Source organism: Chiroxiphia lanceolata, chromosome 16 (assembly GCF_009829145.1).
Source record: "Chiroxiphia lanceolata isolate bChiLan1 chromosome 16, bChiLan1.pri, whole genome shotgun sequence".
In the NCBI taxonomy this organism is placed as follows: Eukaryota; Metazoa; Chordata; class Aves; order Passeriformes; family Pipridae; genus Chiroxiphia; species Chiroxiphia lanceolata.
The window spans coordinates 15421561-15440535 of NC_045652.1; the positions used below are offsets into that span (position 1 = coordinate 15421561).

An 18975-nucleotide genomic window follows, 5' to 3' on the forward strand; every position below is an offset into this window, starting at 1 on the left:
CAGCAGCTTTAAAGTAAAACACAAACCCCAAAACAAACCCTTCTTTAGGCATTCCCGAATAGGGGTTTTTTTTTCCTGGTTATTGTGGAAATTTAGATCAGAAAACGTGTTGGGTAAAAATATTCAATTCCCCACAGCCTGCAGAGCCTCATCAAAAATCCATTTGAAGTATTACTCTCAAATCCCTCATGGCAATGGGATATTTTAAGGTCAGTTAAACTTATTATTCACTCAAGATTTGCTTTCAGGTCCCTGCATATTTCAAACAGATTTCCCCCCATCTTTAGCCCGACTGTGTTACAAAAAGCCCTTTCCCCCCCTCCTTTCTTTTTTTTTTTTTTTCCTGAAAGAAAAAAAAAGTTGTCAAAAGAAAGATCCTAATCAGAAACAGCTTCTGAAGCCTTAAAAGCCGCTACAGTTTGTACTTGTTACCAGAAAACATCGACGCTATCGCTCCATCCCTAAATCCCTTGACTTCCAAAACACTGCATGGAGCTGTGCTTGGAAAAGAAGAATTAACTCGAATTTGTTTTTCTTATTTGCAATTCATTTCCTTGAAACAGGGTTTACACACAGATTTATTTTTTCTCCCTCGCTTTGTGCAAGGAAAGAAAGCACTTCAAAAACTGCAGCCTGCGTTATTTTGGGATTATTTAGGATTTCCAGCTTGATGTAGCTGCAATTTTTGCCCCTACCATGCCCTTCCCCTCAAAGGACACCAGGAACTTTGGTTGGTTGGGGTTTTTACATGAAGATCACCTAAACAGTACAATTATTCAATGTTAAGAGTGTCCCCACCTTGGGAGGAGCCCATCAGCTCTTCCAGCAGCACAGACAACCCCCGAGGGATCAGCTCCCAAATCCATGGTACCTGCACAGGGTCAGCAGGATCTGTCTCCAAAGAGACCACACACCCTTCCTGAGTGCAAAACAACATATTTTAGAGAAAATACAACAATATCTGTTTTTACAACCGTCCACAGAGACACTGGACAGCTGATCATGAGATTCTGGAGCAGCACAAAGATCAGCCTTTCTCCTAAACCACAAATATCTCTGCCTGGAGAAGAGAAGGCTCCAGAGAGATCCTAGAGCCCCTTCCAGTGCCTAAAGGGGCTCCAGGAGGGCTGGGAGGGACCTGGGACAAGGGATGGAGGGACAGGACAAGGGGGAATGGCTTCCCACTGCCAGAGGGCAGGGTTAGATGGCTTATTGGGAAGAAATTCCTCCCTGGGAGGGTGGGGAGGCCCTGGCACAGGTTGCCCAGAGAAGCTGTGGCTGCCCCTGGATCCCTGGAAGTGTCCCAGGCCAGGCTGGATGGGGCTTGGAGCAACCTGGGCTAGTGGAAGGTGTCCCTGCCCATGGCAGGGGTGGGACTGGATGCTGTTTGAGGTCCCTTCCAACCCAAACCAATCTACAGTTCTATGACCAGGACCTCCCCCAGGACCTATCCCAACTCCTCCAGGCTGTTCAGACCCTATAACATACATGGGATGGGGACAGGCACTTCCAAAGCCCCACCTCCCTGGCATAGAGGGTCACCCTTTCGAATCATCAGCTGCTCCCTGAATGATACTCAACATTTATAGCCCAGATAACAACTCCACAAATCCCTGAAGGTCACAAACAGCATTAAGAGCTCTGCCCAAAGCCACGAGTAACGTGGCCAGCACAGGAGGCAAATTGAGCAGGGAGGAAAAGATTGCAAGTGCCCTAATCTTGCTCCAGAGAGCAAAGACTTTAGAAATTATTACAGAGTTCTTAGTGTTTCCAGCCATCTGGCCTGCATTTCTCCATTTGCTCAATCAGACATATGTTGCTTTTATCCCTACCCCTGCCAGCTCTCCCCTGTTCCCTGAAAACATGTGCATCCTCCACTCTGCTCATTTCCAGCTCAGCTCAAAGCAGAGGCTGCCAGTTCAGCACTGTGAAGGCTTCCAGCAGGTGAACATGCCCAGCAGAGCCTCTTCCATCTCCCACTTGTACCTAAAAATCACTCTTTGCCCAAAATAAGGCAGAGTGAGATGTGATTCCAACTTGGGAACCCCTCTGCTGCAAAGCCAAGAGGATCCTAACAAATCCTGCCAGGCAGGGGCTGGAAGGGGAGATCTCTTCCAGCTGGGAAGCCATGGAGGATCAGAGCCCCCAAAAAGAGGGTTTTCCCTCAGATCCCACACTGCTCTTCAGCCATATAACACACAGGGTCTTCTGGACACTGACACGTGGGATAACACGTGGGATAACACATCCAGGCCATCCCAGTCAAGGTGGGACCTCAACCCCTCTCCCATCAGCCCACTCTTTGCACCTTTCACTTCCAGTTATGATTCCTTCCCTCTAACAAGCAGCACCTCGGACCAGGGGGCCAGAAACCAGAGCTGCAAATAATGGGATAGGAAGGGAGGGGGAGGAATGTTGCACTGCTCCAGCAGCACAGGCTCCCACCACCTGAGCCAACTGCATCACCCTGGGCCTCTACAGACTTCTGAGGGCAAGAGAAGGAGGAGATCCAACAGTCTGCCCAAGGACAGCCAAGGTGTCACAGAGTGCTGGAAGAGACCTGTGAGCCATGGAGGCTGTTTGGGAGCTGCCATCGCTGTGGAGAACAGAGCTGTTGGTTGGGGTCAGGCTGAGCTCCCACCAGGCATGAAGACTCCAGCCCTGGCTCTTTCAGCACCTGGAGATGACTTGCTTTCCCACAATCCGACCCTCATCCCCCCCAGCAAAGCCCGTCTTCACCTTCCCGTCAGCTCTGGCTGCACGTTCCTCTGCCACAAGGCCACGGCCACGACCTCCCTTCCAGGAGGAACGGCCTCTGCGAGTCCACAAACGGGGCAAGGAGTGAATTACATTTAATTACACACTGTCCAGGGCCTTGGGTATCCGGCCAAGTGTTCCCAGATGTGCAGGGCTCTCCCTCAAAGCGATCCGCAGGCTTCAGTGCCTCCCTGGATATTTAATACGTTGGGATCTGGGGTGTGAGGGTCAGGGACGGGGGTTTCCATGCAGATGCTACAAATCTTCTCTACTCTTACCATCACCTTTTAATAACACCATAAATCATCAGGCACTTCTCAGGTGACCACGTAATTGCCCGTTTGTGTCTCCGAGCAAAACGTATCCGGACTCTTCCTCTGGGCTGCAGGGAAGGAGACCTGCTGGGAGCAAACTCCGGGGGCTTGCGTGCCCCAGCTCTCCTTCAGACAGTCATCTCCTGGCATCTGTGCTTCAGCTGCCGTGTGGCAGCACGAGGAAAAGGCGAGTAACTGATACAGGAAGATTAAAAAAAGGTTGGATGGGTCTGTTCCTAATGTGAGCCTTGCTGCTCGCAGCCCTTTGATTGCAGCACAACCGAAAGAGATGGAAATTCACTGGAGGCAAAGGAATTAATTAACGGGAGAAGAAAGGAGCATCAGTCTGCTGGAGTCCTGGCGTCAATTCTGAGACGGGTTTTGAAGTGGCAACAGTTTCCCCTGTTCTTTAAAGTTGTTCTACGTCCTGCACGGGCACTCCAGGGGCTGACATGCAGCACGTGCAGTGCCTCGTGCTCGTGAGGTGACCCAGGTGGCACAGGACAAACCTGCCTGTCTGTGGTGGGGACGCCCAGACGCTGCCCCAGCATCCTTCCTCTTCCTGCTGCTCCCACCTGCTCTCCTCTGATCCGCTGAGACCTTCAAACTGTGGTGGAGCCACCACCTTCACCGGGCTGTCAGCACTCACTTGGGGCTGAGCTGGTTCGGGAGCTGGTTTGGGAGCTGGTTTGCATCTCCAAATGGTTTCACAACTCTGCAAGAAATGAATGCTGAGGTTTTGCTGCAGGTGAGAAGAACATTAACCACCTTCAGCCAAATTCCAGTTCAAACTGGGATTGTTTCCAAACCCAGCTGTGCAGATACATATGGGCTGTGGTTCTCCAAAGCTTCCTCTGGTTCCTGAGGCAGTTTTCTTGTCTTCAGGACATACTGGCTTCACACAAGAACTGAAACGCTCCCTGTCCCATGACTCCAGGAGCTACAGCTCAAAAAAATCATCAAATCTCTTCAGATTCCCAACAAAATCAGGAGAGTTCCCATCCTGCCCTCCACCCAGATCACACTTTAAAAGTTTATGTTCAGCTGCATGCAAAGAGTGGGATCTGTCACTGGGAGCTTCCCAGCTGAGCTGGGGAGGGTTTCACAGCCAGATTTCTTTCCAAAGGTCACTGGTCACCCTTCCTCTTCGTCCATCAACTTGGCTCAACTTCACCCAAGCAGAAGTGTGGGGTTGGGGGCTGTTTGTCAGTCAGGGCTGGGTACATCACACACACAACTAATGGTCCAAGTCATTTGCCCACGATGCCATGAACCAGAAACCCACTAACAACAAGGTTTGTGTTAACACACACTTACAGGCAACTTGTGCTGTGATGCTGACATGAGGTTCCCACAGCTGGACACAGCTGGAGTTAGGTGGTTGCTAAATCTTTAAGCCTGAATTTGCCTTTATTTAAAGAAAGTTTGCCTAGAAAAATTGTTTAGAAAAGGTCTGGCCCATCAGTGATTAATGCTGAAAGGAGTCGCTCATTCCCAGTTCCTGCTCAGTAATTCAAGTTTTATGAATCTCTAAGATGACAGAGGCCTTGCTGTGATCCCTGCTCAGCCCTGTGGATGCAGCACGTCCTCACACGCTCCCTGATGCTCCTCAAAGCAGAGGAACATTGATTTTTAATACACACACCCAGATCAGACCTGGACAAGGCCATCCCTCGTTATCTGCCTTGTAAAGAGGTGAGGATCAAACTGAGAGGCTCAAACCACACGGTGGGTGGGTGGCACCAGCACCAAACGTCCCTCCTTCAGCACAGAGGGGAATTAACCAGCGTGTCACACCCAGGATAACAATGCTGGCCCACTGGGACTCATCCCCTCTCTGAGGCTGGTGGCTCTGAGGCCACCTCTGCTCCCCTGTGGGATGGACTGAAGCACCAGGGATGAGCTGGACTCAATGATCCCTCCCAGCTTGAGATATTCTGTGTTTCTGTGAGCTCCACAGGCTCTGTGCACCCCATGCCATGATGCCCCAGAGTCTGGGGAAGGTTTGGGTGATCGTGGCAGTGCCTAAAACTGCCCAGAGATCTACAGTAGAGCTGGGGGGGGAGGGTTGAGGACACCCTTTGTCACCAGCTGGAAGGAAGTGAGGGATGTGGTGAACCTGGAGAGACACGATCACAGCACTGGGGACACGAGAGACATGGAGCCATCTGGCAGAGGCAACACCAGCACAGAACTGTAACAGAACCAAACCCCACCATCCTCCCACCTAAGACAAGCTCTGAGCTCCAACCTGAGGTGGACACACAGCCCAGCCATCCGTCCAGCAAACCTCCTTCCTCACCCCTGCTCAATACAAGCGTCAAAGCATGAAGGAGTCTGTCAGAGGCAGCCAGGACCCCAGGAAAACCTGGGGGACAAGGGCAGGATTGTGCCCAAGCACAGCCCCCTGGATGGGGGCGCTGGGATGCTCCACCATCAGACCCTCACCCGCGATCTGCCTCCTCCATCCCCGCGGGGCAGGACCGGCCCCTCTGGGCTGCCTCTCTCCCTTCTCCCGCTGGCAGCAGCCCAGCCCTGCCCGCCGGCCCCTTTGTGCGGCGGCGGCTCCGGGGCCGGCCGGGTGGCAGCGGAGCGGATGCGGGTTGTCACGCTTGGGGCTCCGACACCGCGGGGGGACGGCCAGCTCGTCCCGCCCCCCCCCCCCCCCAAAACGGGCTTTTCACGGAGACAAACGATCCCTTCCCTCAACAAAACCCAAATTCTCAGCCGAAAGTACTTGGCAGCGGCCCCCTGAAATTTTTCTCAGGCTTGTGTGGCTTCGGAACGCGACTTTGAGAGACAGAGGAGCAGCCGGAGGAAGCGGCCGATGAAGAAGAAGCCGCCGCGCCCCCGGCTGCGCGTCCCGCCGGGCTGTCGCTCGCAGGGATGGAGCTGCCGGGCGGGTCCGAGCGGCTGGGAAAAGCCCTTCCTGGCCATCAGAACCACCCCCGGCCCCCGAGAGCCCCCGGGGAGCGGAGGGGGGTCCGGCAGCCCCCCCCCGGCGCCGCTCTCGCCAGAGGCAGCGCTGAGCGATGGCGCTGACAGGCTCCTGATCAATGGCACTTATCGAGCCCCTCCGCGCTCCCGGCAATTGGAGCGTTTCTTTCGCTTCCACCCTTATCGACGTTTCCTCCCTGGCAGGGGGTCCTGGGGGAAGGGGGGGTTGTCACTTGGAATTACGGGGGAGCTCGGCGGGATGGGGAACAACGGCCGCGGGCAGCTGGCAGGTGGAGGCGGAGGAACCCTCAGGGCACGATCGGCACCCACGGGAGCCTCCAGAGAGGGAAAGAGAAAATCAGATCACCCGATGCAGGGCTGCTGAGGTGGCAGAGGCACTTTGGGATCCTGCCCCGACGGTGGGGAGAGGTGGCTCTGCCCGGGGCTGCAGCAGGAGGCAGGACCCTGCTGTGCTTTGCTCTGGGGTTTGATTTCACCCACAGAGAGAATTACAGAGTCATGGAATCATTATGGTTGGAAAATACCTCCGAGATCATCGAGTCCATTCCCCCAGCATTGCCAAGGCCACCACTAATCCATGTCCCCAAGTCCACACAGCTTTTAAATCCTTTCAGGGATGGAGGCTCCACCCCTGCCCTGGGCAGCTGTGCCAGGGCTGGACAACCCTTTCCATGAAGAAATTCTTCCCTAATATCCAACCTAAACCTCTCTAGGCACAACTTGAGGCTGTTTCCTCTTGCCCTATCCCCTGTTTCCTGAGAGCAGAGCCTGACCACCCCCCTCTGGCTCCCTCCTCCTGTCAGGGAGTTGCAGAGAGCAAGAAGGTCCCCCCTGAGCCTCCTTTTCTCCAGGCTGAGCCCCCCCAGCTCCCTCAGCTGCTCCTGGTGCTCCAGACCCTTCCCCAGCTCCGTTCCCTTCCCTGGACACGCTCCAGCCCCTCAATGTCCTCCTTGTGATGAGGACCCCAAAGCTCTGAGGCTCTGCCCCCACAGCAGAGCCACCCTGCCCTCAGCTGAGTGCTGCTGTGGGAGCAGAGGGGGGCTGGCAGCAGCCCACCCCTCCCAGCGCCGGGGTTTGGATGCTGCGGCTCCAGAGCAGCTGGAAGCTGGGAGATCCCCACCCAGCAGCACCACACAGTGCCAGGAAAGAGGCAGGGGCGGGATGTGGCCTCCGGGGACGGGATCTGTCACTTTTCTCGTCCCTTCCCATCAATCACCAGCAGCTCCTTTTATTTTTTTTTTTTTATTATTTGCACAATACAGCTGCTCATTCGTGGCTGAACCAGCCCAAAGGGTGCTGATGGAGCAGGGGAGGAGATGCCAATTCTTCATTCCAGCTACAGAAACACCTCCATGTGTGCCCACAGCCTGGTGTGCCCACAGCCACACACACATGGCTCAGGGGCTAAGGAATAAATCAATTCCAAGTGGTCACTCAGCCTTTCCCTGCCCAAGGACATTAACAAGGTCACATCCTTATTCTCTCCCGACTAATGAGTGGAGATTACTAATAAGACCTCAGTGACAAGTGACTATATTAATGTAATTCTCTCCTGTTCGTAATCAATTTTGTGTGTTAAGATGCAGAGTGACCCTGGTCACCTGGGATGCTCCTGCCACCTCCTCACTGTGGAGCTGCTGGACTGTGAGAGAGGGGTTTTATCCCCCTCGTGTCCCTGCCCTGAGGTTTCCTTGGTAGAGCACACAAATCACACCCAGGAGGAGCCCAGCAGCTCATCCCCCTCCCAAAGTGCTGCTGTTCCCCAGGGCAGCCTAAACCATTCAGTGCTGGTGTTTTAATAGCCCAAATAGTGAACATTTTCTGCAACTGAAGGCACTTTCAACCATTTCACCCCCTATTTCAGTCTCAAGGTGTGCTGGTCCCAGCACTCCACCTGCCCCAGGTCACAGCAGTTGGTGTCACCAGCAGCACGTGCTGGAACAGGGATTATTTTTTTGGTCCATGGCTCTCAACCATCTGAGCCAGACAAAGCCTGGCTCATCCCTGCTCTCTGCAAGCCTTGGAATCACAGGGGGTTGGGCATGACCCCCATGCCCTGGGATGAACTGCAGGTTCACCCTCCACCTGGCTGTGCCCTGGTCACCACCCCAGTGCCCTGACTGCCCTGTTCCCCATCTGCCTTTTAAACGACTCTCCAGAACAAGAAGGACTCACTTAAGAGGTGCCCTGAGCAATTTGCAGACATTTAGATCCTCATGATCTCCCTGAGCTGTCTCTGGGCAGAGGGAGAAGAAGGAGAAATCCAAGGAGTCACTGTGAATTCTCCACCCAGGACCATCACCACAAAAGGTGAGTGTGTAAAACCTCAACCCAGCCATTCCAGGATTCTATCAACTCCCACATCCAGACTGTGCATCCTCCTGCAAGGAAAGATTCCTCTTAAACCACTGTCCCAGCGGTGCCCAGGCTGGACCAGCCCTGGTGCCTCCACCCCCAGACCAGGCTTCCACCAGGTCCCACAGAAGCCTCTCAGAACCTCCCTCTGCTCCCCACTTTAATACTCCAGCCATCCCAAGAACTGGGGTGTGGGAAGGGAGCTGCCAGGCTCAGGTCCCACCCACTCCTGGAGCCCTGTCAGCACCCATCCTGCAGATATGGAGCATCCATCCCTCCCACACGGAGCATCCATCCCTTCTCTGCCGGCTCCCTAAGCAGGAGGATTTCCACAGCCCTTTGAAAGCCATTCAGAGCTAAGTCTTGGTATTAAAGGTGGCCCTTTCCTTAGGCAGGTTTTCAATCTCTGCCCGAGCCTGTTGCAGCAAAAAGTTTTTTAAAGGTCAGGAAGAAGCTTTTAAGCAGATTGCCAATTAACTGTTGTAGCCCCCTCCCCTCCTCGACAGGAGCTGCCGCCTCCATCCCCGGGGACGGTAATTACTGTTTTATAAATAAGCTTTGAACTCATGTAAGTAATAGTCTCTCCTTGCATGAAAGCACCTTGTAAATCCACTGGCCTTTTCTACCTTCTGTCACTGCATCTAAAAATAATCTGGGGGAAAAAAAAACCCCATAATACTTTAAGAAACTCTGAAACTCTCCCTTTACTCTGCAATGATGATTTCTCCAACCCCTCAATAATTAACTGACAGAAACTCTACAGCTTTCCTGGCTGTTTGTGAACTTTTTGTGATAATGAACACATTTTCCAAAGTTCTGTGGAGTTACATGTAGGTGGTTTCAATATTTAAATTTCTAATGAGGTTACAAGAGAGAAACCAGGAGAGCACAAGAGTAAAGGACATGAGTGAAGAAGCCTTTTCCAAAGGTATTAATTCACACGATATTAATTTTTTTTAACTAGCTCCCTGATTTCTAGGTGTGCAGCTCTATATATATATTTAAGCAGTCTGGGGTAGCAACGCTGACAGACCTGAAATCCTTTAGAAACTCAGGTTACTCCTGCACACCCCCTGCCCAGCCTGGATATAAACCCAGCATTTATTTAACAGAGACAGAGACAGGGAAAGCATTCCTCAGCCAGGGAAAGCATTCCTCAGTTGGGAAGGCCACGGCTCGTTCCACTCTGCAAGTCACAGCTTTTATCCCCAAAATCGCAGCCAACACTAACACGCTGCTTTAATCACTTGAGCCTGACACTATCTGTGCAGCAGCACATGGAACAACCCGACTTCATTTTGCCTTGAGGCTGAGCCAGGCTCAAATTCAGGCTCACAGACCTGCTTGTATCAGCAAGAAGCACTTCGTGGGATTTGGGAACAAAACTTGGGAGCGGCCACATGGAAACAAGGGAGTAATGTCAGTGTGAAAGTGGGGAGCAGAAGTTGAGTCAGGCTCCAAACCCTCACCCATCCCCTACTCTGTGTCCGGGGGGAAGACCCCCTAAAACAGGACAGGCACAGCCCCTCTCTCCCCCTGCCCACAGTAATCTCTGTCAAGGAGCCCTTTAAATGGTTTCAAATGTTAATTCCTCATCGTGGCAGTAAAAGCTATTTTTAATCCCACGTGAAAGCAGTTTGCAGAAACCCAAACTTTGCACGTATTATGGATTGCCTCCCAAGTCCAGGGCAGAGCTGGATGTGTGTTAGGGAGCAGAAAACAGGGGCACATCATCAGGGAGACCGGATGCACCCAGCACTTAACCCCCGTCTCAAGCGTAGAGCTTGGACTAAAACACTGCATAAAAGCCAATCAAAAATACTATGCCTTAAATAAAAGCTTTAAAGTATCTGGTTCTTCGTTAAAATTAGCTTTTTCTCAGGTTTCCTGCATGTTCTCTTTGTATTTTAGGTTTTTATTTTCCAAACACGGGGGTGCGAATAAGGGAAGCTGAGACAGAAAGGTCTCATTTTTGAATGGAAGTTAAAAAAAGAGAAGAGATTGCAAAGTAATGAAGCCAAGAAGCTGCAGGGCTGAGTGTCTGCAAAGGCACCAGGAAAACAAGGGCCACTCTCAGCGCTGAAACCGAGTCCATCAGGAGAGCAGATTAGCCGGTGTCAATGAATAAAGATAATGTCCCGGAGCAGGTCTCAGTGCATCGCCATCTGACTCCTGCAGGATTCCTTTGTCCCTTCCCACCTATGTGTTTCTTAAATGCGCCTGTGAAAAGCTCTCCCTGCAAGGCGATCCAAGCCCGGTGCCAAAACGCAGCCTGGCGACTCCAGAGGAGCTGATTTTATTCAACAGCTCAGCGCTATAGAGTGTCTTGATCTGTCTGTACAATCACAACACACACAAAAACCCCTCAAGGCATCTACTTAGCTCCACTTTTCAACTGCCAATAACACTCACAGCAAAAGTCAAAAGAGCAGCGCCGGAGCCGCGTCCTTTCCCTGCCGCTCAAAGGCTTCGGGGTTGCGAGGTTCCGAGATAACAAAGTCTGGCTCAAGAAATCCTGGATGCCTTTCAAGAGCGTTATTGGCTCCTATGAATGGGTCTGAAGAAAGGGAGGGGGGGGAAAACCCCACATATCCCATGGAGCAGCTCTCTGCTCCCCGTCCATCTCCCCGGGCACAGGGAGATGTGCCGGGGCTGGGACATCCCGGCACAAGAGCACAGATGGATGAGGAACCCCACGATAAGTTCCTCACCCCTCTTGCAAACCTGCACAGATCAGAAGGGAAAATGATAACAAAAAGCTAAACTTGGTCTCTGGGAGACTTGGAGCTCCAGGTTGGCTCTGCAGGGCCAGAGGACGCACGGCGAGGATTCCAGCTCCTTGTGTCCCACCACACCCGGCTGAGGAGCTCCAGCCTGGCCACTCACTAGCCATCCCATAGTACTTTTTAATACTTGTGGCCCAAACTGTAAGAAAACATGGAATTCTTTACAATTCCTATGAAATGCAGTGCGTGCCATCATCCAGGGCACAGCTCACACAGCACAACCCTGACGGACACACACGGCGGTGGGAGCTGGGCCCAGCCCCACTCCTGCCTAACTCTTTCTTTGGCTATTGGAAAAAAGCAGGAAGACAAGATGGAAAAGAGGGCCTGGGATAATAGATCATGTGAGGAAACACAAGACAGAGGAAAAGCGTCATATTGGGCTGATGTTGCCGCAAAGTTTTGGCAGATGGAGATGAGGAGACTTCTTTGGACAAGCTGAGCGCTCTCCACACGAATTCCCTTAAACTTGAATTCCCTCAGACTCCCTTTCATGCAAACCAGCCTCTGCAAAGCCCCTGTCCCAGCACTGCCATGTACCCCAAAGCTGCTGTTACCCCCGTTTCTCCTGCCCCTTTCCCCACAGCCCCAGAATTCCCGAGGTTGTGCCGAATCCCAGGGCAAGGCCAATGGAGCGGCCGGAACCTCTGCGTGGGAAACAAACCGGCTCTGGCAACCAAAGAGGGAACAACCCATGCAAAGATTCCACTACACCCCCGAAATGTCACCAGTGGAGCAGAGCAGTGTCTGCTGGAGAGCCCAGGGGAGCCCCTGCACAGGGGTCGTACGAGGTGTGAACACCCCGAGCGCCCCAAACGCCACCTGTGAGCCCAAATCTGCTCGGGGGGTCTCTGGGCTGGGAGCAGGTGCTGTCCCACACACACCCAGGGGGTTCCACCCCTCAAATCCCTTCACCCCGCAGCCACTCAGCCCACAAGCACCATTTTCCTCAATTCCCACAGGCCAGGGCAGGATCTGGCCCCGGTCCCTCAAGCCGAGCAGCTCCTCAAAGTTTTGCAATGAATTTCTAAATATCACAGCAAACACCTGGGATTCCATTCAGTTCTTACCATTTCCCTGCACCTACATTCCCATAAAGCAGAGACAGACAGACAGTGCAAAACAGGACCCTCACACACCCCAAACTGGGGCAGACACACCAGCATCACCTCTTCTTTTCATTCAGGTTTCCTTCAAGCAGCACTGAGTGCCAAAAAAATTAAACCAGTGGGTTTTTTCGAGGATAAAACATCCCATAATGCTTGGATTAGCCATTAGGTAATTTATGCTGCAGCCTAGAAAAGGTGTTTAATCTTCTTAGAATTAGCTCAACCTGTAGTAACTCAAGGGATTCTGAATGAGATGCTTTTGCAGAACATTTTCTTTTCACTGTTACTCCAAAAAAAGGGACTTTGGGCTATTTCAAATTTAAATTAAATAAAAACAATCAGTAAGAAAAAATTATTTCAGTCAGTAGCTTATAGTGTAAACTACTCATCACCCACAAGCAGATACTCCTGACACAGCAGCAAAATAGCTACAGGACTGAGCTTCCAAGTAAGAACAAAATAATTCTGGAGCAATATTTCCAAGAGAATTGTTTTTCCACATTTTCTCAAGACAAGCAGCAACCTACAGGTGCCTTCGGGCCAAATATCTTGGCGCGAGAGGCAGTTGGTGTAATTTTGGTTTCCTAGCAAGTTCAAATATCTTAAAAATGTTTACACCACTTTTGAGATATTCATTGGAAAAACCTGAATTTCTGTCCAACTTCTCTTTTGCTCCACTCCAGCACACCCCAGCTTTAAACACTTAGCTCTGTCTGGCTTTCCCAGGGAAAGAAATCCCTCACTATAGGCAAGGTCTTGGGAGAAGACAAAACAAGAGGCAAAGAGGAGAGGAAGCGAAGGGAAATAGTTGTGAGTGTGATTGAAAACACACTTACTCTATGCAGAGTTAAAGCAAAACATCTACTGATTTTTTCCTCCCTCCAAAGGATGCAGCTTCTCCCCAGCCCAGCGGCCGCTTCCCCCGCTCCCAAAACCTTCCCCGCTCCATTTCTCCGAATTTACCACAGCCATATGCAGAATCATCTTAAAACATCTCGTTGGTACCAGGCCAGGCTCCCTGCAAGCACTTACAGCACTGAAAACTCCCGGCACAGCCACCCGAGCTGAGATTTATTTCTCCTCCTCTCTGTGGTCCATCCTGCGGACGCCTCGCTGGGCTACGGCGAGAGATATGAAAGCGTTCGATCTTCCCCGCTTTAATTATGTGCTCGCAGTCATCAAACTCCCATTCTGCCAAGTGAGATCTATCTTGTAATCCTCACCCCAAAAGATTAGTTATCGTCATTATTTGTTTCTGGAGCAGCACAGACACAAACGGTGCTGAGGAACGAGCTAATAAATCACGGGGATATTAACGCAGCCGTAAAAATGAGCGCCGCTACTTACTGGGTTTGAAGGTGTGTTAAGCCCTAACTTTACAGCCCAGATGTGGGCTCACAGAGCTGAAACTCTGCGGGTAAAATTACCACTAAAATTATCCTTTCCATTAAGCACGCTGATTTTTCACAGGTTATTATTCTGGCGAGGATGGGGAAGCTGCAGCCGCCCCCAAAACACAGGGAAACACTGAGAGCACGTTAAGAAACACGGTATTCCCGCGGGGCTCGGGGAGCAGGGGATGGAGAGGCAGGAAGGACAGGGAGAGCTACTCCTTTTATTATTTTCAGATGTTTCCCCGAGAACACCGCAGCGCTTTTATACATCGACACATTTGGACTCTCTTCAAAATAACGGACCAGATTCCACCACCGACTTCAAGGGACTTATCGCTCCGACTCCGCTTGGCCCGGCCGCTCCGGAGTTGGCCGGGAGACGGCACTTTAATAGACACCACATGCACAGTAGCTGCTCTTCCGAAGGCTTTATCGCCTGAAGAGTTCAATTCCACTGAAATCCTCCTAGAACAAACTCCCTCGGATCACTCCGGCTCTGCCCTTTGCCACAAACCCACCGACAGCGATTTACCCTTCTCCCGGTCCCCGTTCCGAGCACAGCCAGGATCAAGCCCGAGCTCCCAGCTCCCTTTATTTTTATAAACCACGCGAATAAAATAATTCCCAAAGAAACCCGGTGGGACGGCTGAGGGTGAAGTGATAAAGGTTAAAATCGCAAGGGCTGGAGAGTTAAGAGAGCAAATTTTTGCTGGCGGTTTCGTCCCTGGCCGGATGGGATGCGAGATGGGAGGCGCGGGGATAGGGAGGAAAAGGAGGATATAGGGACAGGGGGGACACGGGGATAGGAGGGACACGGAGGGATACGAGGACAGAAGTGACACGGGATCGGTTCTCACACTCGCACCGCTCCCGACTTCAGCCGCAGCCCCGCAAAACCAGCCCCCAGCCCCTTCCCCAGGCCAGGCGAGGGTCGGAGCTGCCGCCCCCCTTCTCGTCCCGCCCGGGACCCACATCCCCCTCCCCGCCCCTTCGGACCCCCTTTCTCTCCCGGGACCCGCCGCGCTCGGACCAGCCTGTTGCGGAGCCGCCCCGTCCCGTCCCTGGCGACAATTAACACCGCTCGGCGCTTAATTACCCGCTGCCGGGAGCCCCCCGCGCCGCGCCCCTTACCTGTACCAGCGCAGCCCCTTCTCGTAGCACCTGTCGAAGAAATGGGGCTCCGCGCCCACCGCCCGCACCCCGGGGTGCGCCCGCAGGAACTCGAGCAGCGCCCGCGTCCCGCCCTTCTTCACGCCCACGATGATGGCCTGGGGGAACCGGCGGCTGCCGCCCCCCGCGCCCCCCGAGCCCCCCGAGCCCCCCGAGCCCCCCGAGCCCCCCGGCCCCGCGGGCAGCGCGCGGGCGCGGGCAGCAGCAGCGCGGGCGGCAGCGGCTCGCAGGGCCCGGGCAGGCAGGAGAAGAAGTAGGTGAAGAAGAGGATCATGGTGAGGAGCAGCGAGGCGCGGCGGCCCCCGGCGGGTCCCAGCAGCCGCCCGCTACATCCCATCGGGGGCCGCGCATCCCGCACCCGCCGCCGCGCCCCCCGCGCCCCCTCCGCGCTCCCCCGCGCCCCGGCCCGGCCCCGGGCCCCCCGGACCAACCTCCCCCCCACACCCCTTCCCCTCCCGCGCCGCCCCCACGCCCACCCGCGGGGCGGGGGAGGGCGAAGACACGCGCGTGGGGGCGGCGACGCCCCGAGGAGGGGAAGGGAGGGGAAGGAAAAGAGGGAGGGAAGGAAAGGAGGGAGGGAGGGGACTGGGGGGGGGGGGGGGGCGGCACACGCAGGGGGCACATCCGGGGTCCCCCCGGGGACAGGGGCACCCCACGCGTGGGGGTCACCCTGACAGGAGAGCCCCCACCAAGGGAAAGCACTGCCGGCCCCACCATGCTGGGGGACATGCTTTCCAATATTTCCCCAGGTTTTCCCACTTTTTTCTGTATTTTCCCTTGGTTTTTCATGTTTCCCCACATTTCCCCACATTTCCCCACATTTCCCCACATTTTCCCACATTTTCCCACATTTCCCCAGGTTTTCCCAGGTTTTTCCGTATTTTCGCTTGGTTTTCCACATTTCCCCACGTTTTTCCGTATTTTTCCATGTTTCCCCACATTTTCCCACCATTTCCCATATTTCCCCACGTTTTCCCAGGTTTTTCCATATCTTCACTTGGTTTTCCACGTTTTCCCATGTTTCTCCATGTTTCCCCACATTTCCCCACATTTCCCCACCATTTCCCCGTATTTCCACACATTTGCCTGTGTTTTCACACATTTTCCCATGATTCCCCACATTTTCCCATCAAATTTTCTTCTTTTATATTTTCCCCCTTTCCTTATAATTCCCGGGGCTCCAGTGGGTGTTCGTGGCCGTTGGCATCATGGAAAGGGCCCCACCAGGGAGGCTGCAGCTCCAGCTCCACAGTGCTGTGGGATCCCAGGCAGGCACCAGGCTGGAAATAGGTGGGCACAAACCCCAGTACCCTGGAAATGCAGCTCCTAGGGCAGAAAAAACAGCCCCCACGTGCCCGTGGTTATTGTTTGGGAGGGGAAGGCCTGTCCTGGATTTCCACCCGTTCCCCGACACATTCCCAAACCAGCCCCAGGGCAGCAGCTGAGGTGGTGTGGGTGAAAATCCACGGCTGATGGACGATGGATTGGGATGGTTCCCTGGGATGGTTCCCAGCCCTGTGCAAAGCCTTCCTCCTCTCTGTCTGAAATCAGCACTGTCTTAATTAACTTATTAAGCTTGTGCAGTGACAGGGCTGCAGGGTGACACAGCTGCAGGGTGACACAGCTGCAGGGTGACACAGCTGCATGACTGTGGCTGCAGGGTGACAGAACTTCAGGGTGAAAGGGCTGCAGGGTGACACAGTGACAGGGCTGAGGGTGTAGCTGCAGGGTGACAGGGCTGCAGGGTGAAAGGACTGAAAGGATGACACACGGTGACATGGCTGCAGGGTCACCCACTTGCAGGGCTGGAGGGTGACAGCGACAGGGCTGCAGGGTGACAGAACTGCAGGGTGACAGCTGCAGGGTGACACAGTGACAGCGTGACATGGTTGGAGGGTGACAGGACTGCAGAGCTGCAGGGTGACACGGTGACAGGGTGACACGGTGACAGGGCTGCCTGGCCGCAGGGCTTTGTGCCCTCTCGTGGCCGGCCCGTCCCGCGCTGGAGCTTCTCAGCGGGAGGAAAGAACGGGAGATCCCTTCCAGCTCCCAAGGCGAAGGTTCCCCGGGGAAAACCGAGCTGGAAAGATTACACGCAGGAAGCGAATCTGTTCTCGAGAGCAGTTTGATAAATACAAACGCGTCCAGAATCCGTGGCGTGGCACTTGCCAGCTCTTGTTGGGTTTACGTAAGGATTGGAAATAGGAACTGTTCCACGCCGGGCGGGAGCGTCGGGAACGGCTCCAGCTCCCTGTTTGGGTTGGGGGGGGGGATGTTGTTGTTGGAAAACGCCAATTTGTGAAAATGGAAACGTTTGGCAAGAATCTATCCATTCTGACACACTTGTGTCCAAGCAGAGCCAGGGAGACCCTGGAAAGGCGGGAAGGGGGAGCAGAGCATTCCCACCCTCCTCATCCTCAGTACAGGGCACAGAGCTGATGCCGCGGGGCCTCTTGGCACTGCCAGCTCCCCCCCGGGGCGGTCGGAGGAGGAGCATCTCTTCCACTCTCACCTCCAAAATTGAGGGAAAAGGCTTAAAACAGGAGCTGGGGGCTCACTCCAGGCACCACAGTGAGGGCAGGAGGCACGGAGCGCTCCGGGGGCCTGTGCTGTGCCCAGGGCTGCCCCAGTCCTGTGCTGGATGAGCTGGATGAGCTGCAGGAGGGTCCTTGGATTCAGCTCAGACCCCATTGGACAGGGACCAGCTCCCTGCCTTGCCTGCAGCTCAGGCAATTGAGGACAACCCGCTCAGGTGCAATTTTTTAGCAAAATCAGGATGTTTTGGTTGAAATAAAGGAGTTCTGCAACGAGCAGCTCTGCTGCTCCCCCTACTCGGTGCCCTCAGCTGGCAGTGGCCACCCAGGGTGGCTGTGCAGGGCATGGACCATGGGAGCAGCACAGTGTGGAGCTGTCACAGCCAACCATGCCTTGGGAATGGCTCTGGGAGGATTCATCCTCACCCCTGGGACGAGCAGGGACAGGCACTGCCATGCCCTGTGTCCTGACATCCCAGCTTGGGACAATCCATGGAGGGTCTGGAGCATGGTCAAAGGTCCAAGCTGGCTGGGAGCTCCCACAGCAGTGATTCCTGGGCTGCCAGGCTTGCAGGGGGTGCCAGAGGTGTCCCAGCCCGTGGGAGGCTCAGGGTTGGTGTCACTCCATCCGTACAGACCCAGCACCAGATCTGCAGTTTGCCTCAGCTGGGAGTGTCCAGTGGTGCTTTCAAAAGGCCATGAGAGCTGATACCAGCAGTAGTTGTGCACATAAATGTGGGTTGCATTGGGTTTTTTTGGGGTGGGTTTCCTTCAGCCAGGTGTATTCCCTCTTCTCTGTGCAAGCTCAGCCCTAAAGGAAAGAGACACTGGGACAGGGCAAGCTCTGAGGACAGCCATCCCCAAATCCCCCTGTGTCCCATCCCGGGCTCACCTGGAGTCAGCTGTTCCCACTGTGAGCTGAAATCCTGGTCCCAAAGCAGGAGAGGGTCATCAGGAGCAGCCCAGTGACGAGCCCTGAGGCCCAAACACAGCAATATCAGCACAGCACCACGTGAGCTCAATGCCCCCCTTGCCCACCTTCTCCCCCACCCCAAATCCATCAGGATGGGACCCCTGTATCCCAACCAGCCCTCTCAGCACCACGACCCTCCTCCAGAGCCCCCCCTCTGCCTCAGGCAGGCGGGAGCCGCAGCGCGGGCGCTCTGGGATTTCCCAAAGTTTGTTATTACAATGAGAGAAAGAAAAGGGCTCAAGGGATCAGCAGGGATGAAAAATGCTTTGGGAACACAGGAGATCATGTAGCAGGTCACCTCCACGGCAGGGTTTGCCAGGCTGATAAAGGCGAGCAAACTTATTAAGGCGCTCACAGCTTGATTCGAAACGGCTGCTCCAAACAGCCAATTACTCCGGGCCCTTCCAATCCAATTAGGAAGGCTGTTTCCCTGATTATGGTGGTGTGTTGTACAAATACAGCTCAACTCCTCGGGTTCAAAGAGCAGCCCATAAAAAGGAGCTCGGAGAGAGGCAAAGCAGCACCAGCAGCCTGGGAGGCAAACCCCATCCCTAGGGATGCAGGTGGCCCTATCCCCAGGGATGGAGGGTGCCCAAGTCTGACTGGAAGAGCAGCCCTGTGACCG

The 18975-nt window shown here is 54.1% G+C and overlaps 1 protein-coding gene across 1 annotated transcript in view; it reads right to left on the reverse strand.

The window, feature by feature from the left end:
- The window catches only part of HS3ST6 (heparan sulfate-glucosamine 3-sulfotransferase 6), a 31551-nt gene extending 16371 nt beyond the window's left edge, over positions 1 to 15180 (reverse strand). The window contains 2 exon segments of the mRNA XM_032704120.1: positions 14805 to 15033; positions 15036 to 15180. Coding sequence (XP_032560011.1) covers positions 14805 to 15033; positions 15036 to 15180 — 374 coding nt within the window.
- Positions 15181 to 18975: the final 3795 nt, after the last annotated feature.